The sequence below is a fragment of the Netta rufina genome (genome assembly GCF_964035555.1).
Source record: "Netta rufina genome assembly, chromosome: 4".
Classification (NCBI taxonomy): Eukaryota; Metazoa; Chordata; class Aves; order Anseriformes; family Anatidae; genus Netta; species Netta rufina.
In genome coordinates this window covers 53,561,726-53,588,088 of record NC_140127.1, presented here as the reverse complement: position 1 = coordinate 53,588,088, position 26,363 = coordinate 53,561,726, and the positions used below count along the sequence as shown (strand labels likewise).

Below are 26,363 nucleotides of genomic sequence, written 5' to 3'. Positions count from 1 at the left end.
CTTTTCTTTCATCAAGCCTCCGGTAAAAGAGTAGATTAAGCTTTTAGTTTGTACTAATTGCCAGATTACCACAGGTGTAAACAACAAAATAACATAGATTAGATCTGGCAGTGTTCTGAATATAATTATGGGCTGAGCGAAAGAGAGGATGTAGCAGGAAAAACCCGCGAGACTGTAAGCCAGAGCAGGATCATGCTGTATGCTTTACATTCACTGGCTCTTTGCTCATTTTCTGTCCAGTTGCTTGCAGATTACTCACTCCGCACACCCTGTAAACACCAAATCAGTTCAAATTGCCCTACCATACCTCTTACATCACTGTTAAATTTGAGTGAGACTTCCATGGGAGTAGCCGGTTTACAAAAGTCTGGACTGTGTGCCAAAGACAAACAGGTCTGCTTCATGGGGACATGCTAACCACTGCTCCAATAGTGCTCTTTTCTGAGTGCTCCAGTGTCCCCATCTCTGTTCTCCACAGAAATGTTCATCTTGACAAGTTGAATGTACATCCAAGATCTTTGCAAACAAGACGCTTTTAGGTGAAAGGGAGCCCAGTTTATGTCTGTCTTACATCTCGACACAAGTCAGCCCTTCCTGCACCTGTTTGGCTGCAAATTGGTGTGAAAGAGAGTGAGGATCACATATTAGAAATAGTTATTGGGGAAAAAATAAGATTTTAAGTTGAGTTGCTTGTGACAGAGGTGCCTGCCATGCATACTACAGAAACTTTAAGAGGTCACAAGATTTCTACCAACTGTATTGAAAGATAGCACCAATCCTTTCCTCAACTAATCTACCCTATGAGGTCCTGTTTTTGAAAATACTTGAACAAATGCTTAAACTTTCACACTTCTGGGCTTGATGAGGCAAAACAAGTGCTGATATGGCAGAGGGAGGAACAGAGAGACAATAACAAAAATAAGTTGTGGCAGGAAACAATTTTTGATCTGTTAACTTTGCACGATTTCCAGCGCAGAATACTCTGCAGACCAGTGCTGGTGGGAGGCTTTTTGAATAAGCATGCAAGTACATGCTGACATTTGACAAGGCAAGAGGATAATTCTATCAAATAACTGATGCGTTTGTATCTTAAATCCCCACTTCTGTGTTTCTTTTTCCAGGTGAAAAACCATACAAATGCACTTGGGAGGGATGCACGTGGAAGTTTGCTCGTTCTGATGAACTAACGCGGCATTTCCGCAAGCATACAGGAATCAAACCTTTTCAGTGCCCAGACTGTGACCGTAGCTTTTCACGTTCGGACCATCTTGCTCTTCACAGAAAACGTCACATGCTAGTCTGAGTGTCTTCTGTCCCTGACTCCTGTCAACTCTTTTTTTTTTACACATACATTTTAATTTGGGTTCAGCTGGTCTGAATCTCTGAGTTTATACCATTAAAAGCTTACATATGGTCAGTAATAGATGTTATCTAACCCTTCTATGTCCTTGCCACGGGTCAGACCTAAAGAATGTGAACACTTTTTCTCTTCTTTCTCCTGGGGATGCTAAGCAAACCCTTTCTTCAGAGAGTATGTTTAATGTATTCCATTGTGAATAAGGGAATTTGTAAGCAAACGGCTTTTGTTGGTTTCTTCGTATAATCAGCCCAGCATATACTGATAAAGTAGTAAATGTTACTGAATATCCAAAATGCTAGTCCTTGCCAGAGACTTTATTTATATGCCCTCTAAGGGATACACTCTCATTTATGCTCAACAATGCAATGAACGGATTTCCCAACCTTATTGATCTTTGCAGTATGGTTAACACAGCAGTTTTAGAAAGACACCTGATTTAGAAATCCCCTCTACCCAAACAGTGAATTACACCATAGGAATAAATCTAAGCAATATACTTGACAGAAAGAATGAGTCGTAGTACCACTCACCCCAGTCAAGAAGAAAAATTAGCAGGAATTGGTCTTCACATAATATTCTGTATCTAAACCAATGTCATCTGTCCTCTGTATTATAGTGTAGTGTACAGTCCTGTCCTTACTGCATAAAGCCCTGGTGGATTTTAAATTTGTTAAATGAAGACCTTGCGTGACACTGTATGTCTGTTTTCTGTGCACCTGTATGGATGGAACACATACGGTACTCTCCTATAACATGGCATTAAAAGATACTCATAGAAACCTACCACACCTCATTTCAGGGATATAGGCTATCCCTCCGTTATCACTCCCCTACATTTCCTTTAAATATTTTTTGCTTTCTGCTGTACCTCAGAAAATAGAAATTGTCATGTCAAAAATGCTCCGAACTGTATTGTTGCGAGTTCCACTTTAATACGCTACAGTATTTTAAAATATTAATTCACAATATTTTTATGACAAGATGGCATCAAATACGAAGCACTTCTGATGATAAATTGAGTCATGTATCTTGTTTTGGATAAAAACGTATACCAAACCATCCACTTGACAATTCTGGTCTGTGACTCCAGTAGTCTCTCAATGCTAGGTAGACTAAGCTTCCCTGTGGATATGTCATTAAATTGCATTAAAATGTCACATCAGCAACGCCTCACTCCCAGGTCAGTTAGCAAACACACCTCCATAGGTAGAATACAAGTAGAATAAGCTGAATTCAAACAACCTACAGCTGCCCCTAGGAATGTTCTGGTATGTGGAACACCACTGAAAGGAAGGTTTCTGTCTTTATTAGCTGGCAGATCATGGCACTACAAGGAAACAGGATGTGTTTGTCTAGACTCTAGCATACCATGGAGTTTTTGTTCTTTCCCCTGTGTAAGGTAAACACCATTCCCTGCACTGTAAACATGATGAAGTCAGATGTTCCTTCCTCTTGGAAATACCCACTGGGAAATGGAGGGTTGTGGGGAGGAGGAAGTTGATAAAATCCTCCAGGAGGAGACAGGTGGAGTGTCCATCTGCAGGTGGGTACATTAAGACCAATGGAGAAGAACACTCTGCTTCTATATCCTGTGGAGTCCAACACCAAGCTGAAATATTGCAGACACGTGAGACTGAGTGTGAGGAGCCATCCCTTGCTGACAGGGTTTACCAGGTGTTCAGCTGACACATGCCTGTTACAGTAGAGAAAAAGGAGAGAAACGTACTCATGGTGATTGCTGTAAAATGCAAAGTATTGTTCAAATTGTGTAACAAATCTTACATACGGGAATATACAAAACCAGCAATTTTATTTAAGGAATAGAGTCCTTCATCTGTGCTCTGGAATGGGCAGAATGGGAGTTCACAGTGCTGGGCTGGGGCTGGTTGTGTACAGCTTTTATGAAGAAGATCCATACGCTCTGTTACCTCACCCCAAATCCTCAGGACTTCACTTGGACTCACCCTGATCGGTTTAGCTCCAGAACTGAAAAACCTGGAAAATCAATCGGTCCCTGTTTGCTTGGCTGGTTTGTTACTAACATCGATAAGCTTGCTGCTCTCGAGCAGCTGTTTTAGAATGATGGTTATCATTGGATTTTCATTCCTTATTTTCAGTGGTAGCAACATCGTGAGGAGTCAGAAATTGCCTCCTTCATTTGGCTCAAGATTTTGATGGTAATTGATAATTGTAGACCTGTTGCTGACTGAGGGGGCTGCCTGGAACTTCTGTAGCATCAAGCACAGGTCTACAGCCACTTAATAGCTTTTATCCTGGGATAAAAACAGTTCTCAACGATTTTAGGGGGAAAAAGTAGGTGAGATCCTATTAATCTGTAAGTGGGTTAATGGCAACTGATCCCATTTTTAGCTTAACAAATGCAAATGCCTAAAATTTGGGATGCTTAAGCAACATTTCTTTCCAATGCTTGATTTCTCTTTTAAGGCTTTCGCAAGATGTTTTCTTTAATGTGTTGTGGGTTTATTTTATTATTTTAAACTAGAAATATAAAATCAGATACCTTAAAGGCTGAACTTCTTTTTACCTGAGAGTCACTTTGCAGAACTTAATCTATTTTATTTACTATGTTCATTCATTAGCCTATGTACCTTTTTTCCAGAAAATATTTATGATAATGGTGGGGACAAATACAGTGGAGATGCAATAGAACTTTGAAATATCTTTAGCTATGTGCCTTGTGATTTAGGACAACAAAAAATTAAATATTAAATAGAAATATTTGAGATTTTTTCATGTAAATGCCTTGTTTGTACAATTTTTCACTTGGGTCTATGGTGTCTTTGTGGAATGTCAAAAAAGTCACAGGCAAATAGGATTTCGTCTTTTTGCTGGAAAACATGCGTTTACATCTTGAGTGACTCGTTGACTCATTTTAGCAAATTTTGATTTGATGGGTACCATGAAAATTTTTAATATATACAACTAAATACTTTTTAACAGCCGGTCTTTCCATCTATGACCTAAAGAGAAGCCGATTTAGAAAAGATTAAAAAAAAAATAATCCTACAGATGGTGTGTATTTCAAAAAACATCTTTCACTAGCGGTGTTGCACTGTGCAGTAGGAAACAAATAATACTGTTCTACTAAAAAGTTCCTGTTGAAACCATTTGATTATAATGGGTTACTAGTTTCTATGACAATCGTATAAAGCTAAGCAGGTGTTACAGTGTGGTTTTATTTAAATGTACGCTGCCATGCTGCAGTGGTATTTCTAATGCCACATTTTGTCCAAATACGTTGTCGTCTCTGTCAAGGTTAGCAAAATATAGGTGAATACAAATCCATTTTACGTATCTTCAGAGGGCTACACCAGTTTTCATTGTATTTTACAGATATTAGTACTTTTCTGCTATTTATGTACTCTAAATGTTAGAGGGTCAAAATAATCTTTCCGCTTAGCATCTCTCACCTGCAAATATAGCAGGGGTGTTATATTTACTTTAATACGTGTATAAACTATGCAGAATTTTTTAATAAAATGTAATATATTTTATAAGCTAATAAGACTGAATGGGTAATTAAAGGTTTCTAGTGTACATTACTATAACTTGCAAATATGGAGACATTTTGGTAATCTTTCTTACTAAAGATGTGAATGTTTAATGTACTTTCACTGTTTCTACTTTGGTAGTCCGATGGGAATTCAGTAATGACATTTTGTCATGTCAAACTGTGAACATAAATTTGTACTGTACAGTCCTCATACTATATTTAGTATAAAATACATATGTATTATACTTGTTAATAAAGCCATCAGAATATTATTTCTGGTCATGTCATCATCTACTATACCACAACAGATAGTTACACATGCACAACGTTCATTAATGTGTCAAAGGAAGTGTGTAAAATCAGTACTGAATAAAAATAACAAGAACCTACCCTTCCCCCCCAAGAAAATCCCACCCTATGAGAGTCTGTAAAATGTGTTTAAACACATTAATTTCTAATCCAAGGAGCCTGCCATTAAGAAGGATGAGGTGATTACCACACTGAGGTGGGTTGGACCCGCTCAATGTCAGTGCCTTGCAAAGGCCACCTGCAGCCCTTCTTCCCTGCAGACCCCTTTATGGGCCAAGGTGCCAGAAGGGGGCACACAGGGGACGGATGTTTGCAAATAATGTGCAGACAGGACCGAAGCATGATGGTTTTCTTCAGCACATGTGAAAGGCCCCCACATTGTGAACCTAGGTGTTAAAGCAGCCATTTGAAGGGAGAGGGAGAAATTTTGGAAGCTGTGGATGCAGATTTGAAAAAATAAATAAATAAATTCTCTATGGGCAGCACTGAGCAGTGCTCATCCCTTATGCACGTGCCTTTAAGAAGAAGGACACAGCTCTTGCTGTAGCAGACTGCCTTAGAGCACCTTCCCCAAGGGCCTCTCAGTGAGGTTATCTGCAGGGCTCGTTTGCTTTCAACACCACTGCCTACCTCGTGGGGTACACCCAGCAAGACACTGTGAGAGGCTGCAGGAATGGCTTCAAGACAAGCCTGCTCAGCCCATGAGTAGGAAGGTTTGTCATCAGCTGCTCTCTGTGGGGCTGCCCAGGCCCCCAGGAAACCCCCTGGCTCTCTGACATGTCTGGGGATCAGAGGGCAGCTGGGATCTGCAGCTCTGGACCAGCGCCACGTCATGATCTCCAGCCTCAGGGGAGACTTAAGAATGCTTCTTAAGCTTGCTTTGAGGTTTACGCATCGCTGAAACAGTGCAAAGGTGACAGAGAAGAAGCCAGGAACTTGTCCAAGATATTAATGTGTGCCAAGCAATCTAAAAGCAGAAACAGATGCTTTCTTCTTCTAGTCAAAACTAACACAGCAGCTAATGATTTTACCAAGCATGCAGGTTACATATTTGGTTAAAATCTTTCAGGAAATACTTCCAGCCATCAGGTAGTCTTGGAGAGGGTAGAAAGGGAAATCAAGGCACACATACCCCAAGTTGGAACCCTGCACTGGAAAAGAGGCTTCTAAATAAATATATAAAAGAAGTATGGGTTTTTGTCTGACAAATTTACGATGAGCAGAATTGAACTTTCATCACTATGAAAGAGCATGGCTCTGGAAGGGCTTCCCAGGGTAGGACAGGGGTGATGACATGCATGTGCCTGCTCTAGAAGAATGGGCTCCTATTTTGTGTGAAGAGAACTGGCTTCCTCCCTCAGGGGTATGAGTTGATGGGCAACTGAGAAGTGGACCACTAAAACAGGGTTATGGGCCACCACAGCAGCTCCTAGATGACAGTGGACAGCAAAGTTAGGTACGTTTTTTTGTTTGTTTGTTTGTTGACATTGGTTTGGTTTGGTTTTGGTTGTGGTGTTTGTTTGTTTGTTTGTTTTCCCAGTTAATTGGTGAACTCTATTTTCACATGACAAAATTGAGTACTCAAAAAACGAAATATTCTCAGTGTTGTCTCAAGTAATAAAAGGGATTGACGTTTTCAGTTTTGTGACAGCATTAAAAAATCGTAATATAATGTTAATCAGCTTTAAAACCTTTTTTTTTTTTTTTTTTTTTCCTTTAGAAAGAGGCAGTTTCTTCCCAACAATGCCTCAGATCTCTGATATTTTCCTTGCATCACACATTTTGTTGGTGTTGCTAACACAGGACAAAAACAGAGGGCAGTAGGGTATGTTATTTTATATGGAGACCATGTGTCATTTGTTTTACTGGCTAGAGATAAAGAGATTCTGTCATACTACTGGAGAGCCTTTGACCTACCAGTGCTATGGAAGTATATACAGTGGTATAGACCAGAACAATGACTGTGACTCTCAAGCAAGCTAATTAAGACTTTACTCTGCACAGATGTGACTTTGTCTGACAAGTTTCTATTACTCCTGTGACAGATGCTTTGGATTTTGTGCCATTTAGCTGACAGAATCACAAACACTAAATATAAAACATCCCAGAGCTTAAAGTCTCTGAAGATGTTCAAAAAGGAAAAACTGACTAAACTTGGGGCTTTCTGCTTCTGGTCCCATGTGTTTCACCTCAGCAAAAGCAGAGCCAAGCGCAGGCCTGGCCTAGGCCACCAGGCTTTTTTTTCCCAGGGGGGCTATGGGACTACAGGCCGGAGGATGCCAGGAGTGGATTGTAACCTTCTTGTGAGCTGTGAGATCACTTCTGGCACAAAACTGAGGGCAGTCTGTGTCTTTTTAGAAATTCTGGTGGATGTCAAACACCAGCTAGAAGTTTTGACCCATCCTCATAAAGATCCGGTAGGCCATGAGACGCCAAGCTCACACCTTCTGGTGTACTTTGCTGTAGGAGCCTATCTCAGCTCCAAGTCTCTGGATGCTAAACAAATATATAGCTGAATCTGTCTCTACAAAAATGTGTTTTCCTAGCAACTAGGGATTTTTAATATAACTGTTCCATTTTCTCTGAAGTTATTTAGTTTTTTTTTGTCCTTCTCTAAGTGTCATTGCGTCCCTTAACTTTTTCATCTCTGTTCTTTCAATAATTTATATTTTGCCACCAGAAAAAGAAAAATTGAGACATCTAATATTTGATTAGAGCGAATGGTTATCCAAAAGTACAGAAAGGATGGTATTTATTGCTCCCCCACACTGCTTCAATTAGACAATGGAAAATAAATCCTGAGTCAATAGGATCAGATATTCAAGGAGTGTGTTATCACAAAGAAGTATGAGGTAATCATGATTTGGGAGCTTTCACACCTCACCTGCAATTTGATCAGAGGGCCGGGCAGAGTTTGTGATCTGCTCTGAATAAACCCGATGAATATATGCTCTCTACACCCTACTTATTAGGAGCAAGCTATGGAGCACGGGACTGAATCACCACCACTGACTCAGCAGGAGAGCTGCAACCAGGAAGATCATCTCCCGACCAGGGGAAATACCTTCTTGTCTGATGTATTCCACACACATCTCAAGGGGCTCCTGAGTTTTCTGGACCAATATGATCATTTGTTTCAGTTTTGCTAGCGAAAAATGTTGTGTGTATTTTTAGCTTGAAGTGGAAAAATGTGTTGTACGTATTCTAGCGTGAGCTTTCAGTTTTAGGAAATGGTCCGTGATAATTTAATCGGCCACTGGGTGTCACCCTTTATCTGAGGAAAATAGCAAAATTTACGATGAAGAGATTGTACTTTAAGAAAATAATTCTCCACGCACATTTAAGAAATGAAGCTGCTACATCTGTCTCACCTTCCATCACAGAGTCTGATCCTATCACACAGAAACCTACTCAAAAATTCGAGATTGATTTTGTGTCTTTACAATGATTTTTAGCCATAGAAACACATTTAACGTATTCTCTACAGTTAAAATTCTGGTTTGGCAAAACATGAACAAAGTCAATACATGATGTTGCTTTCTTGTGTGCTTTCAGGCCTGTGATTGCAGTGACAGCAGTTCTCAAATCCTTAATGAATACAGACATTAGTGTGACAATATTTCAAGATTTTAACCAGCTATTCATATCCTGTAAGTTTTGAAAACTCTCCAAGAAACAACTCTATGAACACGCCTTGCTTAATGAAACCTATGAAGGTTTACGTAGAACCTAATTTTCTACATTTGGTCAAAACAAACAAACAAACAAACAAAAAAAAAAAAAAAAAAAAAAAAAAAAACTTTATGAATTCACTGAACAGAAACAAGAGCTTTAGGGAAGGGGAAAAATAGTTCCAACAGAGAAGTGATGAGAAACTCCATCAAATGCTAAATTAAAGAATAAAAGAACCCCAAAGTCTATTTTACATGGATACAGGGTATGCTACTGTGTGCAAATAACTAAAATTCTTGGTAAGGGTATGAAAGATTTGTGAGGTAGGAAGGACAGAGGATAAAGGGAACTCACAGGGTTAATAACCTGAAACAATATACTTAGCAAACCTGAGAAAACAAATAATTTCTTTCACTTTTACTTATAACTTCAGTTTCAGAACAGTCTAAAATACGAGGCAATCTTCACAGGCCCAGAATACCACACACATTATTTAGTATGTTTAAAAAAAAGCTTGCTGGCTGCATTACATTTATGGAGACCGGAAAGTCTGATTTGAGAAATCTTACTTCTTCTTTTCTCATTGTGTGGACAGGGCAATGTGTGCTCGTTGCAAGATTTCCACTAAATATGAATGCTAGTCATATCCTTAGACTTTAAAGGTTTGGAGGGGAGAGGAAGAAGCCTGCTATTAGGGAGGAGAAAGTTTTCTTGTAGCGTTCTCAGCTGCAAAGAGATAGCTGGAGAGATAGCAGCTATCAAGCCCCTCACCAGCTTAATGCATCGGCCTATATTCCTGAATGATTCCTTAAGTATCTGAGAGCTGTAGAGCATTTCAAACCTTAAATTATAGGCATACTTTGGCCATAGCTATTATAAAGCAGACACTAAAGTTTAGGTAGACAACTGCTTAATAGCAGACAGCAGTGTTATTGAGGAAGCAAATATTCTACACCAGGAATGATGTTGTACAGTCAGGGGAAACTTGCTAAGAAGGAAATGCAGCAACTCCAGCTGTGCCTTCTGGCTGCAGCTCCAGGCTGAACATCAGGGCTGTTGTGGAAAACGCCCTGCAGCCTGCCATCACAGGCCGACTGACACATGAGCTCTGCCATTCGTTTCCAGTGCCTGTTCCCTGGCTGCTGAGTGAGGTTTCCATGAAGCACAAGTGACTCAGAGGGCAGGGCGAAGCCTTGCTGACATGACCTCCTGCAGAGCCCTAAGCTCCCATTTGAGCATCTCCCCTGCTTGTAAATAGCCTGCTTGTCAAGCACGCCACATCCACCGGCTCCCACCAAAGTTCTGGGTGGTTAGCAGCCTGTGTTAGGGATCACATCCTCCTACAGGCTTACTCACTTCATATGCCACTCACGGTTGCGGTCAGAAGGCTTCTCATTTCCATCAGGTGGTGTGTATAATTACACAACTCCTCGCCACCAGTAACACGACACAAGGAAGTATAATAACAGATTTTTAAAAAAAGAATGAGACATCTATTAGTTTATCAAATTAAATCCAAGTACAGCAAATAATTAGATGCCTCCTATCAACAAGTATCATTAGTTTAATTAGATTGATTTTAGCAGAGAGGTTATTTCCCAGTGAAGCACACACTTTTTATCCTGAAAGGTGACTCTCAGTGCCTGGTGATGAAAGGGCAGGATAACAGAGTTCAGTGAAACTCTAGAGATAAAAGGGGATTTACCTCAAAACATCAGCCTCCTGAGTTTAAATACTTAATAGATGACCTAATTCAGTGACAGCCCTGGTAATGCAACTCTTTCACAACGGTTATGCAAGTTCTGCTTCCTATTTTCAGTAAGAGGGGCTTTTCTGCAATATTATCACATGGTACACATTCTGAATACCTACAAAACTACTCTGCGAAGTAGGTTACTTACTAGCTGATCCAGAGAGATAGTAATAAAATACATTTTATAATTTAACAGAAGAATTACAGTGGTGTAACTGAGATAATTTTTTTAATGAAATTGTCACAGATTGAGACATCTTTTTTTTTTTTAACCCTTACAGTTGAAAGAGTTCATAATAAGAGAATATATTACTGAAATACTTATATATAGCTATACTTCTGAAAACAAGCAGCCCAATACAGTTTGATATGAGCACAGCAGAAACAGTAATAGTATAACACAATAAAACCCATAAATTCAGATATTAGCTATTATTTTGAAAATAACCAATAGCAAATTTTATGAAATGATTGCTTGATGGGTAAATCTATGCAAGCGGCAATGTATGGTACAACAAAGTAAGAAGGATATTAAACACGGATTAATGGCTCCAACTTCCAGCTTTTACCCAGGGCAGTCTCTGTCTGTGATCAAGGGAAAGATTTCCCAGAAGTGAAAACAGGCTTGGAATAAGTTGCAGGGAGGTCTGAAGGTGTAGGAATACTGTACCCTTGGCATCTGTTATGCTAGAATGCAGAAATTGACTTAAACAAGAGTTTTGTTCTTGTTTGTATTATTTAATTAAACCTAAGAAAGAAGACCCCTAACATCTTAACTCCAAAACATCCCTGCCAGAACAAAGACTAAGTACATGACTTTACAATCCCAATGACATTGAACTTTTGTTACTTTCAAATATGGCTAGAATCAATGGGAAACATCCAAAGCAAAGGCAACACAAGCTTGGGAAAAAAAAAAAAAAAAAGGGAAATTACTAGGAAAAATCCTTTCTCTTCCTCTAGTCGATGATGGGGAAATAAGAGAAAACTTCTGACTACTTTCACAGTTAAAATAAGCAGTAGTAATTTCCATATGCTTCACAACTACATTTTGCTACAAACTCAAAATATGGAACATTCTTTAACACAACTTAATGCAGGACAGTCAAGTCACTTAATCAGAGGCTGAGTTATACTATCAGTAGAAGTAACATCATCTTCCTCCTCATTTGCTTCAAATGACATTGGTAGGTTAATATTAATAGCTGCCCTCAGGTTAGCCCAGAAAAGGGCACGCTTGCTCCTCTCCTTTGGCCACTCCAGGTACGTTCTCTTTGCCATGAGAGCTTTCAGTTTGTGGTACCTCGCAGGGATAATATACTGAGGGATAGGCTCCAGCAAAATCAGGATCAAGCTGTTGCAATTCTCACTGAACAGCTTGTGATGGGCAAAGTATAGCTCGTAGTGACACCACTCGCTCTGCACAAAGTTGGGAGACAACACAAAGATTGACTTGTAGCTCTTGTCTATGCAGTTAATGATATTCTCCACAATGCTCTTGCCGGGAACAAAATTTCTCTCGTGCTGGCACAGCTGGACGCTGCCCTCCCCCTTCTCCAGGTTCGGGATCAGCTCGTTCTTCACCCACACGGAATCGCGCTCGCTGTAGGAAATGAAGGCGTGGAACTGCAGGACGCTTTCCCGCTCCTCGGGGCACTCGTGCCAAGCTCTGCGCTTCGTCTGCGTCCACTGCCACAGCATGCGCATGTACCACGGCACGTCCAGGTAGATGCACACAAAGGCCACCACCCCCACCAGCACCAGCGTCAGCAGCAGAGCCGTCACAAGCAACAGGGTCGTGTTGCAAGCCAGCTCCGTCAAGTGGAAGTCCTTCAGCTGCGTTCCCTTCAGCTCCTCGGGGTACTCGCACACGTATGCCTCCGGCCAGCCGGACAGCTTCCCCCCAGACTGCCTCTCAAGACGCATGAAGGCCTGCAGTTCACAGGAGCACTTGAACGGATTGTGCCCAGCTTCCAGCTCCCGCACCCTCTGGCAGCTCTCAAAGAAGTCGGCGGAAGGGGTGAGGATCGAGTTCATCTCCATATTCAGGATCTCCAGGGCCGAAAAGCCACCGCACCCCGGCAGGTCGGCCAGCCTGTTCGATGCCAGGTTCAGCTCTTTCAAGGACTTCAGCTCAGCAATCCCCTGGGGGACGCTGGGGATCTGGTTGTTGTGTAGGTCCAGTTTCTTGACATTGACCGGCAAGCACCCGAACACGGACTCTGTCAGCTGGTTTGAGGACAGGTCCAGCTCCTTCAGAGACTTGGTCCATTGGCAGTGCTCCTCGGCTCCATCGTTACGCAGCAAGTTGCTGCTCACGTCCAGATACCTCAGTGATTTCATGTATCTGGTCATGGAGCTCACCTTGGAAAGGCTCTCAAATTTATTCCTCTTCAAAATAAGTAACTTCAACTCTGCCAGAGTACTACAATTCTGGAACAATTCATCTGTCAGGGCATTGCGAGAAAAATTTAAATATTGAAATGAGCTTGCTCTCTGCGGACAAAGCATGTGTGGCATGTATGCATCACATATTGTCAAATTGGCAATATTCATCTCTGAAAACTCTCTGTATAGAATCTCCTGGTTGAAATAATAAACCTTATTACGAACATGCTCCAAAGTTAGCACTTTCATGGAGACACCCAAAGACATTACTTGTTCCAGAGAGCTTAAGAAGGGTACAAATTTATATGCAGTCAACCCTCCTATTGGTCCCCGAAAAATCAAATTTCTCACAGTCAGATGCTCCACAGGTGAATACCAAATAAGCAGGAAAATTTGCAAAATGATAGGCCATTCTAAGTCCACAGTGTCAAGCATCAGAGCTGTTGTCTTGATTTTCTTCAGAAGCTTTAAAGTAGGAGAGGGGAAATCTTTGTAGCTCAAGGTATATCTTATATTAACTATTTTTAAGTTTTCTGAAGTGCTCATCCCATCATACAAGAGGGAAAAATTGAAGTTTTGGTTTGCTGAAAAAACAATGTGAAGGCTCTTTGTATTTAAGGCTGTTAGACTTTGAGGCTCGTACAGAGAAAAGTTTTCCAAGGTAAGGAAGACAGTGTTCAGCTGTAAATGTGTGATGTATCTGAAGTCTGACCTTCGTATCATCATGGCACTTAATCCTAGATATTCCAAATGAAACATGGTCCCAAATTCCTGACAGATGGGCAAGACAGTAAAATTATTGAAAGAAAGATCTAAATGTCTAAGACATGCAAGCGTTTGACAATAAACTTTCCAAATGTTATTATGAGATAGATCTAAGTATTCTAAATCTTGATTAAAAATGAAGACATTAAAGTCAAGCTCTGTAATTAGATTATGAGAAAGATTTAATACCTGAAGGTCAGAAAGAGAAATAAATTCAGAGTTACTAAGTTCAGAGATCCTATTATGTGATAAATCTAATACATGAGTATGGAGTGGAATGTTTTTTGGAACATCAGTTAGCAAAAGGCTTGAATAGTTTGCAATGAATTTGTTTTCCACAGTTGGCTGGACATTATTCCAAAGTGTGAGTGTAAAGACACAAGCAAAGACATAGATACTTGTAAGGGATCCCATTATGCCTTCTAGAATTATCTTGGTTCTTTAGAGAAACACAGAAGCATATCTTTGTTTTTTGTTCAATATGTCTCAGTGAGAAGTCCAGCCCTGTGAAAAGAAAACACATGGAATTTTCTGAATTTGATGAATTGTTGAATTTGTTGTTTACTATTAAAATAAAATTCAATACAAAAATATGTAATAAATATATATTTTTACTTACTTTCTATAAGTTATTACCAATCCCCACCCAAAACTCCAGTTATTGATTTTGTCAGTTATGTAGAAAATAATTTGTATATAATGGGAAGAATACAATAAGAGGAATGTTTTAAAAAATGCAAAGATGTTAAGGAATTCAAATTTCTCAATCATCTTAAAAAAATGACACAGACATCAATGCATTTAGGAGTAAAAGAGAACACAACAAACCTCCCATCTGCTTTTTCCCTACATCCCATGTCCAGACACATCTGGTGACAGAACTCCAAAAGGCCCATGGACCCTCACAGGAACCGGTGCAAAAGAAACCTTTTCCCTCAAGAGCTAAAGGATATTCTTTACACCATAATGAGATAGGATATGGCCATGCAACCCCTCCAAGTTCGCAGATCAAGGAAGTACAAAGACATAGGTGTCCATTTTTCAAGTAAGACAAGGAGCTTGAGGACCAATTTTACTGTCTCGTTACTATTGTAATGCCAGTATGTACAAAAGCATGCTAACAGGAAAACCACAGCATAACTGGAGAATCCATATAAAGTAGCAGTACTCAATAGCTGAAAGAAAATACTTAACACTTCAAAGACTCCAAGATATTCTAGGTGTCCTAAGACATTTCCTGCATTTTCCAAAGTATCCCATAGTTGCCAACTTGACAAAGAACCTCCCCAGAAATGGTGAGGAGTGAGGAATCCAGTTCCAGAGATCAAAAAGCAGAATGACTAAATGTTTGAGCCTATCAACAGCCTACATAGACTCAGAACAGCACCTGCTCTACCATGAAAAACCGTGCTTTGGGCAGTACTATTGTGTTATCTAGACAAGACAACATAGACACCACAGACAGGCAGCCAGATGTATGAATGACTCACCAATTCTTTTAGAAGACAAAGAGACCCATTTTTTTTCCTCTGCTGATTGTGAGGTTGGGGTATTTGGGAAGGGGAGGAGGGGGAGGGATTCTTCCTCTGTGTAATCTTTTGGTAATAAAAAATAAAAGCCTATTTTCTGTCAGTTCTGGGTGATAATATGTTAGTCCCTACTGATTTGATTGCCTGATATCAAAACTCTTTCCTTTCCCTTCTAAATCTTCTGCCAAGCTTAATCAATTTTTTTTTTCCAAATAAATAAAACAAAAATATGTGTAATTAACATATAGAGCAATATAAGAATGAATCTTATATGCTTATATTAGCATATAAGGGCAATAAAAGCATGAATAATTAAAGTATAAAATTAGTTCTGGAGAATCAAACTGAGAAGTCAAATTCTATCTTTCAGAAAGTTGTACTAGGCAATCCAAGCACAGAACAGATCCTAAATGAAGCTGAGATGGGAAGTCAGGAACAAAACAAGACTTTTTTTCCTGATGGAACAAAAAAATAAAATAATAATAATAATAATACATTCTCTGGTCCATGCTCGATTGCCAGATGAATTTTAGTTTACTATACACACCATGCTGTACAGTGCAAGGGACAATCCACCCTGTAGAGCAGTGAAGTGTGCCAAACTCAAAGAATAGAGTAGATCTATACAGTGAAGCAATATTAAGGATCAGCAGTAACCCATCCAACACTATTGTATGACAGTATTAAATCAGAGTTGGTTGAGAATGAAAATTGCCTTTTTTTTTTTTTTTCCTTTCTTCTGTGTTGAAATTCAACATACAAATGAGCATTTCCACTGAAATTTTAAAATGCAAGAATATCTTCCCCTGGTGAAGAAAGACAACACCTGAGATCTGATGGACTCCAAAACAGCCATAACAAAAAATTTTGAATGTAAATAAAGTAGAAAATATTACCCACCTTTTGAGCATTGAATTCTTCTCCAAGTGAAGAACCAGCATAAGGCTTCGGCATACTCAGTTAACAACCTCAAGACAGATTTTCAAGCACATGTAATCTTCAAGCTAGAGAATCTTATACAAGACGTTAATTCCTTAACTACTGTGCCAGGAAGTAGAAAGAACAGTTTTCCATCTGTAAACTACATAATTCCAATAAAGAATAACATTTCCCTGCAATGCAGGTATTAACAGCACAATGAAAGGAAATTTTTAGCAGTTCAAACTCAAAGTACATTTACTTCTGCAATATTTACCTAACTGTATGGTTTAGGAACCTATCTGCAGTACAAGATGTTCCCCAAAAGCAAGAATATTTAAATAATTCTGCATTTCTAATTTCACGTCTGTTTCTGATGGTTACACAGATGTTCTGGAAGTTCATCAACTGCATCTCCTCTTTTGCACGCACAGAAAACAGGAAGCAGAACTTTCACAGCCAACTTCTCTTTGTATCAAAATCTCTTGCAGAGATCTACCCTCCTGAGTTAGTTTCCCCAACAAGCAGATTAGTTAATGTAGCACATTAATTAATCTAATTAACTAATACTAGATCCAAATCTAGTAATGGGGCAAACTGATGCAATTCAAAACATTTACAGGTCAGTCATCTTTACACTAGATATGGCTTGGATGGTTAAATCAGGGAAAACTCACATTGTACTTTAATTCAGAAAACTGGAAAAAAATAATAATCTAGAGGTAGTATTTTCTATATAAAAGCTGCAGAGCAGCCATGAAGACTAAAGCCATAGAGGGCAATCTGGGAATGAAGGAATCCAATAAAGCAGTTATTCAATTAAAATTTTGAGCAGGAGCACGAGCCTAGTGAACAAATCAACAGAGCAGAGAGTCAGTGCACTTCAGAGGCACATGTAAATAACCAAAACCAACATCTCATTCCCATGAGCCTCCAAACTAACACAACATGCTTCAGTAAGATTAATCAGAAAGGAAGAAAGACGCCAAGATAAATAAATGAACAAAGGTTCGTTTTATCTTAATAAATTTTAAGATTAAATTCATGACGTATGTAATGAATCCCTCGGGTATGAGCAAACTGGGGCATCTTGGATGACTCTGGACTCCATCAAAAGCTTACTCCCCACCACGAAACAGCACCTTGGAGGAGGCTTGAAGGCAAGAATGTATTTAGCTACAGAAAGAGGAGAAGTATGACAATTTATGTCAGTATGAAGTATGACAACTAGTTGTGCCAGGTATATCTGAACCTTGCATTATATTCCTTTAAAATTTTTCTTTTGCCTTTCCAATTTTGCAAAGAAGAATGTAATATTTTTGCTTTGCTGGAAGAAGATTTCTGGCTTTCAATTTGAGATTGATGAGTAAGATAGTCTTGCTAAAACCTGCTGACAGCAAACCATTCTACTTTCCTCAATGCAGTAATCTGAGTAACTCATTACAGATTGAGACACCTGTGACCATAGACAAGGCTGGAGATCATGAATGGTTCCATCCGATTGTCAGCTGATATTGTTTTTTCTTCATGTTAAAGGAGAGGTTCCCACTGAGAACATTAATCCATCAAAATGAATAGTCTAAGGCACTTGTTGACAGAACAATGGCAGTTTTCCTTCCAGTATAACTATGGAAAAATCTTTGCTGTGTTGACAAAATCAAATATACCATCAGCTTTCTTCAGAACTGACTCCAGCGCACACAGGATTGTCAAATGAAAAAGTACCCACACCTTTATTTATAATATGCTTAATTTCCTTACCACCCTTCTTTAGGAGATGTTAAAGTACATTCAAAATGCAGTTTTGTGCTGCGTAAAATACAATTTTGTACAATTGTACCATAAAGAAAATTTGGAACTACTGAAAATAAAACTGACACTCCTAAATACCTTTCTTAATTAATTAATTAATTAGGGGCATTGCACAATGTTATTTTTACTAACCCATTCAGCAAAGGTTTGTTTGAGGGAGGTTTCAGTTTACTGATTAAGCCATTTTGCATGATAGCAAAAACTAAAAAGCAGTGTGTACCTGTTCACACATCCTGAATGTAGCAGGTAAAGACCATCCTTTCTGTCCTGAACATATCTATACTCATGCAGATACCTTGTTCCATTTGTTAAGATTATACTGCTGTATTTTGGGGTGGTTCGTTTTTGGCTTTGGTGAAGTTTTTTCTTTTTTTCTTTTTTCCTTTTTTTTTTTTTTTTTTTTTGTTGGTTGGTTTTTGTAGCTTATTCTACCAATGAGCACTTACTTTCACAAACAGCCCTTCCTCCATGTATATCTCACACATCTGCCTCTATATTGTGTTTACTTACCTAGGGAGAAACTGCAACCACACTCAGCTGAATATCAGAAGCTATTTAGGATCAGTGCTGTCCTGAAGGATCAAAGGATTTCCCCAATAGGAACTGCTAAAGGGAACTTACATGTGCAAAACATTGAGTTAAAACAGCCAGAGCAGTTAGACTCATCCAAGCACTTACAAAAAATTAACAGTTACCAGAAATTGCAAGTGGCTAGGTCAGTATTTGGTCATACAGAGGACCTTAACTTCAATGGCAGCTCTGTCATTGTCACAACTTACTCCCATGGGTCAAGCAGGCAAAATGAATGCTAAATGCCACCACAAGTTAAACCGAGCAGAGATTTACCACATTTAATGCCTAAACCTATTTTGCTTGGGCAAAGACAGACACCAGGATTGAAGCATGGAAATCAAATACAGCTCTCAGCAGGGCAACCCCTGTGTGCATTGTGACTTCCATTCTGTCGTAGTTTGGTTTCCTTTATGCTACACACTACATAAATACATATATATATATATATATGTGTATATATACATATACATGTATATATATATATACATGTATATATATATACATGTGCTTTTCACTGAATTCTGCACATTTTCTAGGTTTTGGAGGGTGGTTAACACCCACATTATCAGTTTTGTATGTTGATATTGTTCTGTATGTGAAATAGCATTCCTGCTAGTCACTGAGATGACTAGTCAAACGCCAGGAATATGCTGATATGGTATCTGACATCAGAATATATTTACATACACCCTTTTTTGATGCATGGGAGCTACCTTCCAGAATGTGCATGCACAAGTGCCAGAAAAGAGGCTGACAAGGGATGTGAGGCTAACACATGGCCCCACGTATGGGAAAAAATCCTCCTTGGACTAAAACTGGTTTTATATAAAGTGTTCGGAGTATGACAGAGGCTAAACTAATTATTTTGAATATCCTGATATATCTCTTGAGAAATCTCTGCTAGGGAATCTGAGAAACTGGATGCAGTAATTCACAGCACATGTAGCTGTTTGGTCAATTATTTGGCACATAATGTAAATGTAGCTTATCCTTCTGACTTCATGAATAGAGGCTTGACCATTTGTCGCAAGACTTGGCAAATCTTTTCAGCCTCTAACCGGTTATTGCCTTTCTGATCAGAAACTCATAGCTGCACTGCAAAAGATGCTATTTCAGCTGAAATTGACAGCTTCTTAGAATCATGAAATCATAGAATCATCTAGGTTGGAAAAGACCTTCAAGATCACCAAGTCCAATCATCAACCTGACCACGGAGTCCCATCATGTCCCTAAACACCATGTCCACACACCTCTTAAGTACCTCCAGGGATGGGGACTGAAGCGTCTCCATGTAATTCTTGTAGTGAGGGGCCCAAAACCAAACACGCTGCTTGAGATGCAGTCTCATGCAACTGGACATGTCCCATGGGCCCAGCCTGTCCAAGTTCCTCGCAGAGCCCCCTATCCTCAGGCAGATCGACGCTGCCACCCAACTTGGTGTCATCTGGGAGCTCAGAGAGGGTGTGCTCAATCCCATCATTCAGAGCAGTGCCAGTCTACAGACACCAAAAGGCAAAGTAGCTCATCCTTCTTTTTATTCTTGAAGGATAAAATCCCCCTTCCTTCCCCAGTAAGTCCTGTTCTGTCACAGCCACGCCTGTTTCCTTGCACGGGATATTCACAGAGTTCTGTATCTGGGTCCCGTGCTTTATGTTCTTCAATCTGAAACTTAACCCAGGAACCATCTCAAACTCTGGACTTCTAGATACCTCAGGATATGCAATTTTCTTTCTTGCAACCTAATTTTCACAGAGGTCCTATGACCAGCATGTCTAAGCCTTATGATTAATGTAGTTATCTGAAGTCACCAACAATTCAGTCCCTCTTCTACAGGACTATACCAAGTGCTCCAGATTTTATTCCACTGAGAAATATTTACTACAATATTTCAAGCACAGTTTCAAAAAACACGTTCAGGTTATATCTTGGTGTCAATCTCAAGTGACTTCTAGTGAACTGGGCTAAATTTTTCCTCTAGTAAGGCAGCATAGACAATTCTGTAGAAATAGTATTCTATAACACAAAGTGAAATATACTGACAACAAATAGAAATCATAAAATATTTATTGTTTCATTAAAAAAAAATAAAAGAAGAAGAAACTGCATTAGAAAAGTTCTTAATCTCTTTCTCCACACCTTTGCCCCTCAGCCACTGGCAGGTTAATATTAATAGCTGCCCTCAGGTTAGCCCAGAAAAGGGCACGCTTGCTCCTCTCCTTTGGCCACTCCAGGTACGTTCTCTTTGCCATGAGAGCCTTCAGCTTGTGGTACCTCGCAGGGATAATATACGGAGGGATAGGCTCCAGCAAAATCAGGATCAAGCTGTTGCAGTTCTCACTGAACAACTTGTGATGGGCAAAGTACAGCTCGTAGTGACACCACTCGCTCTGCACAAAGTTGGGAGACAACACAAAGATTGACTTGTAGCTCTTGTCTATGCAGTTAATGATATTCTCCACAATGCTCTTGCCGGGAACAAAGTTTCTCTCGTGCTGGCACAGCTGGACGCTGCCCTCCCCCTTCTCCAGGTTCGGGATCAGCTCGTTCTTCACCCACACGGAATCGCGCTCGCTGTAGGAAATGAAGGCGTGGAACTGCAGGACGCTTTCCCGCTCCTCGGGGCACTCGTGCCAAGCTCTGCGCTTCGTCTGCGTCCACTGCCACAGCATGCGCACGTACCACGGCACGTCCAGGTAGATGCACACAAAGGCCACCACCCCCACCAGCACCAGCGTCAGCAGCAGAGCCGTCACAAGCAACAGGGTTGTGTTGCAAGCCAGCTCCGTCAAGTGGAAGTCCTTCAGCTGCGTTCCCTTCAGCTCCTCGGGGTACTCGCACACGTATGCCTCCGGCCAGCCGGACAGCTTCCCCCCAGTCTGCCTCTCAAGACGCATGAAGGCCTGCAGTTCACAGGAGCACTTGAACGGATTGTGCCCGGCTTCCAGCTCCCGCACCCTCTGGCAGCTCTCAAAGAAGTCGGCGGAAGGGGTGAGGATCGAGTTCATCTCCATATTCAGGATCTCCAGGGCCGAAAAGCCACCGCACCCCGGCAGGTCAGCCAGCCTGTTCGACGCCAGGTTCAGCTCTTTCAAGGACTTCAGCTCAGCAATCCCCTGGGGGACGCTGGGGATCTGGTTGTTGTGTAGGTCCAGTTTCTTGACATTGACCGGCAAGCACCCGAACACGGACTCTGTCAGCTGGTTTGAGGACAGGTCCAGCTCCTTCAGAGACTTGGTCCATTGGCAGTGCTCCTCGGCTCCATCATTACGCAGCAAGTTGCTGCTCACGTCCAGATACCTCAGTGATTTCATGTACTTGGTCATGGAGCTCACCTTGGAAAGGCTCTCAAATTTATTCTTCTGTAAGATAAATATCTCCAGTTGAATTAATGTATCACAGTTTTGAAAAAGCAGATCGGTTAAATCATTGTTTATAAAATTTATGTATCTAAAGGGACTGTCAAATGAAGGACATAGCATATGTATCATCTCTGATCCTTCTACTGTCAAGGCTTCAATGTTCATGTCTGCAAATATCTGGTACAGGTCATTCTGTGAAAAGTACAGGTCTGTGACTAAAATGTTCTTCAGTGCCAGTGCTTTCATGGAAGTACCCGAATACCTGAAGTTATATTTTTTAATGTCCGACAATTGCGTAAAATTGTTGATATTGAAATATTCAATGGATGATTGCCATATAGTCTGAAGAAGTTCAAGAAAAATATTCCAGTCCACTGACACATTCGTCAGTGTCAGATTTTGTAGCCTGGAGCCTTTTCTGAAATCAGACAATAAAGTTATTAATTTTTTTACATTGCCATTTGTGATTTGTGACAATGACAGGCTTTCTGTAGTGTTTTCTATTACAACCCAATTGTAATCAACTTTGGACTGCTGATGATGTTCATGCAACAGTGGAAGGCTCATGATGGTTTTGTCAGAACCACCTTCTGGAAAATTATTAGATACAGGTGTAAAGAGTTCATCTTCCACAGACAGGCTGATATTGTTCCAAAAAGTTAATACAAACAGACACTCATAAACAAAAAAGTGCTGGAGATATCTCATTTTCTTTGTCATATTGGTTTATGGTTCCTTGCCAATGCTCAATATTTATCCATCCCTCTTCGTTCTTATCCTGTAACAACAACAAGAAAAACATATCGTATCATTAAGCGTCTATCCAACAGCCAAAGACCAACTTTTTTAAGGTTCATACTTTCTGCCTCTCCCTTTGACTCGGAAAGCAATTATTATAAACCTATTATCATTCAGGAGAGGAGTTCCTGAATTGTTTACTTAATTTTATTATTTAAATAAGTGTATTAAATTTTATTAAATAATTTTATTATTTAATTACGACATTCCTTCATTATTTAATTATTATTTGATGGTGTATTTTCATGCTTTATGATAGGATAAGCAGGCAAAAAAACAGGAACCATATCTCTCTCCTGTTCCACAGCAGTGTTTTGATTGGGTTAAATAGCAGACACGATGAGAACACTGGGTAAGGTGATATTTGTTTTTATTTTATTTTTGAATTAAAACAGACAGCACCTTCAGTATTGAATGCCAAACACTGGGGTTATTGTCCTGGCAAAGACATAAACCACTCTCTCTTTATTTCTGTACAACACTGGTCAGAAAGTCCATCTTAGCTGAGGTCTGAATACGGAACTAACTCCAATGGAACTAATCTATTTTTCTGGATTAGCATACTATTGTGATATATGGAGTAATAATTCGTGTCAAGAAAATGGTTGATATTAATAAAGAAGGGGGAGATGTGGGAGTGTGGCCATGGGGGTCAGCAAGCCCCGTGGTTGATGATAACATCAGACTCTTATTGATGAGGCCATCAGGAATGTAAAAGAGCTTAGAGGGAACAAAGAAGGGTGATTCAGGAGATTCCATGCAGTCTCGGGTTCCTTCTTCTCCAGCCGTTAAGGCATGGAAGTTTCTGGGTGTTTGCTGTTGTTGTTATATGCAAAGTTGTTTGACCAATGAAAAGTTGTTTTTGAAAAGGACTGCTGTGGGGAGAAGGGTAGGAGAGGGGAGCCTGTCCTCGAGACGAAAAGGCAGCACGATATAATGAAGTTATGGCATCAATAAGGAAGTAGAAAGAAGGAATGAAAAGGAACAGGCTAGCAGAACAGGGACCAGGACAAGAACAGGCACATTGATCGCCTCATGAAGATAGGTATGGCCAGACTCAGCAAACCGCTCAGAGAAGCTCGCACAGAAAGTCGCTGGAAATGGCACACCAGAGCTGGAGAGAAGCTCAAGCTGAGAGAAGCGGAGCTGTGCACACAGCTGCCCCTCGCTGGTAAGCAGCTGCACATTATGGGGAACCATATGTCCTTAGAAACAAACTGTCCTGGTAACCTTACAGCTTATTCTCCTTATTAACAATCGGACAGTTTATGATCCTGAAACATGGGACCAAATTGAGGTCAAGGTGTGGGACGCTGCTACTAAAAACGACAAGGTTGCGGTGGGACTGCTCAGCACCTGGCGAGCAATCTCTGAGGCCTTAAAGAGCCCTGTGGGACCACAGTCAGAAACGTGTGGTTTGCCAGACAGTGAGGGAGCTGCGGGCTCCTTTACTGATCCCACTGCTACACCATCAGCCTCTCTGCTGCTACAGCCATCGAAGGCCTTTGCTGCTACGCCCTCTGGTGGGCTGGACGTGCCTTTTGACCCAGGCCATATTGGCCTTGAAATGGAGCCAGATCTGTTTCCCTTCAATCTGGGAAGAATAGGATACATAAGGCCTGAAGGCCGAGTTGCTTAACAACTTAAAGCAAGACATATTGTTTGCATGAGTAGCCATGGAACTCTCCGGAGTTTGTAATCAAGAAAAGGAATGGAAAATGAAGACTGCTATAAGTCATGGAAGATATGGTAGCACTTCAGCCAGGCCAACTATGCTCCCCCAGTCATGGACATTACCTTTTCTGATTGTACATATGTAAAGCCGTACTCAGGTTTAGTATGTAAAAGCAATGTTCTGTATATTTAGAAGGTTCGATGTTTGTGTGTGTGTGTTGGTAGAGCATAGACTCCCCGCGCACCCAGCACTGTTTACTTGCCTTTTATAAATATTGCTAAATTCAGATTGAGTTGAGACTTCATTTATAACACTATCGTGTATTAACATTTCAGTCAGTCTGGAATCAGAGGAAATAATCTTAAAAATTACTTTTTCACTTTAAAGCTTATTCTATACATCATACTTCATTTCGCAGCTACACGTGAAAACAAGTTATCCAAAAAAGAAAGGGAAAGATGGGAGAGACAGCACAAAACAGAACATGGGCAATTCATACTCTCTACTGTCATGCTGATAAGCCTTATGGTGGTACTCTACGATACTTTGTTTCTGTCAATATAAACAAGAGAATTCACATCTAGTTTGCAAGTGACACTTTGTACCATTGTTACACACAAGCCACACTATTGTCTGTTCCTGACTGAAGAGGTAAAATCTTGTGGTAAGCCCTCGCTTCTATCAAATGTTCACTCTTGTTTTAGAATATTTAACCAGCTGAATGTAACACAGGCATTATTCTATTGAATACAGAATCAGATGAACATTTAGTTAATGTAAAAAACAGCCATAAATTAGTCACCAACAACAGGCTCTATCTCCTTCATTAAATGACAGTATACTGGCTGCTGGCATAGTGTGAGTCTTCCTGTTCTGCGTACATACTATAAAGATTAAGCATATGTTAAAAAGCAGAAGAAGCATTTTACCATAAATTGCATGCCGTTAGTCCTCACTTACCACTCTAGTGCAATCACTTGAAGATGAATATATTCCCCAAATGTCTTGATAAAAGTAGCCAAATTAAGTCATATAATGAAGTTGTTTCCTTCCATTTTTTTAAATATATTTAACTATTTACTAAAAGGCAATATTTTTTTTCTTCTGAAGCCTACCAAGCACCTATTAGGAAGATGATTGCACTCAGAGTGATAACAGACTTCAGTGAAATCCAAGGTGAGTAGAAGTGTTCTATCTCTGTTTATTGCTCATTTTCTGTACTAATTTTTCTGTTACAAAACCATTTGCAACATTTCTGCAGTCAGAAAATACAAGCAAAATGAATTACTGAAAAGTGAAAGAGAAAGAAAACTAGTAAACACAAGTGCTAAACTCAGTGAAGCCAATTAGGAACTCGTGAAACTCATACAATGTCCTACCTCACAGACAGACATACACACACATTTACAATGTTCTTTCATCCTTGAGTAGCAACTTCCTATTGAAATACTGATTAATTACTGTAAGATCTATTTTATAGTCAAAATTACCAGTCATGACAAGGAAAAACAAACCCCCAACTATTGAGCTTCATCTATTATGATTCCTACAAAGACAATGCCTTTACTCTATCACAAGCTCCCTTAAAAAGAACATGTGAATCCTAATAAATACATCTACACATTAATCAACCTAAAAGACACCAGAACTTCCAGCATGCCCTGATACTTACATTCTCATTGTAACACCTAAAAATAAGCTTATTGTTTAGAAATACGAGCATGTGTTCTGCTATCACCTACCTTAATGGTATACTTCAGATTGTTTTGCTAAGTCACGGAGCTTTATCCTCATTTGTGAGGCACACTTCTGAGCACTGAGGTTTTACTTCATGACCTCCTACAGCAGCTCTCCTCAGTGATTCATAAGAAGTTTTGTTATGCTTCCTGTGCCGACAGCAATTTTTTTTTTTTTTTTTTTTCAACAAAGGAAGTCTGG

General features: G+C 40.0%; 3 protein-coding genes across 3 annotated transcripts in view; 1 reads left to right on the top strand and 2 right to left on the bottom strand.

Moving 5' to 3' along the window:
- The window catches only part of KLF3 (KLF transcription factor 3), a 28,248-nt gene extending 23,123 nt beyond the window's left edge, over positions 1 to 5,125 (top strand). The window contains exon 7 of the mRNA XM_084286637.1: positions 1,122 to 5,125. Coding sequence (XP_084142763.1) covers positions 1,122 to 1,303 — 182 coding nt within the window. The 3' untranslated portion in view covers positions 1,304 to 5,125. The remainder of the gene's footprint in view (positions 1 to 1,121) is intronic.
- Positions 5,126 to 11,718: 6,593 nt separating this feature from the next.
- On the bottom strand, positions 11,719 to 14,175 carry LOC311209345 (toll-like receptor 1; the record flags this gene model as incomplete). The annotated part of the gene is made up of 1 exon (XM_084286631.1): positions 11,719 to 14,175. One exon carries the CDS (start codon positions 14,173 to 14,175, stop codon positions 11,719 to 11,721), a length of 2,457 nt encoding a protein of 818 aa, XP_084142757.1.
- A 6,470-nt stretch (positions 14,176 to 20,645) lies between these two features.
- On the bottom strand, positions 20,646 to 26,300 carry LOC311209346 (toll-like receptor 1). The gene is made up of 2 exons (XM_084286632.1): positions 26,168 to 26,300; positions 20,646 to 22,730 (listed from the first exon to the last, which is right to left on the bottom strand). Exon 2 carries the CDS (start codon positions 22,670 to 22,672, stop codon positions 20,711 to 20,713), a length of 1,962 nt encoding a protein of 653 aa, XP_084142758.1. The 5' UTR covers positions 22,673 to 22,730; positions 26,168 to 26,300; the 3' UTR covers positions 20,646 to 20,710.
- Between the last annotated feature and the right edge of the window lie 63 nt (positions 26,301 to 26,363).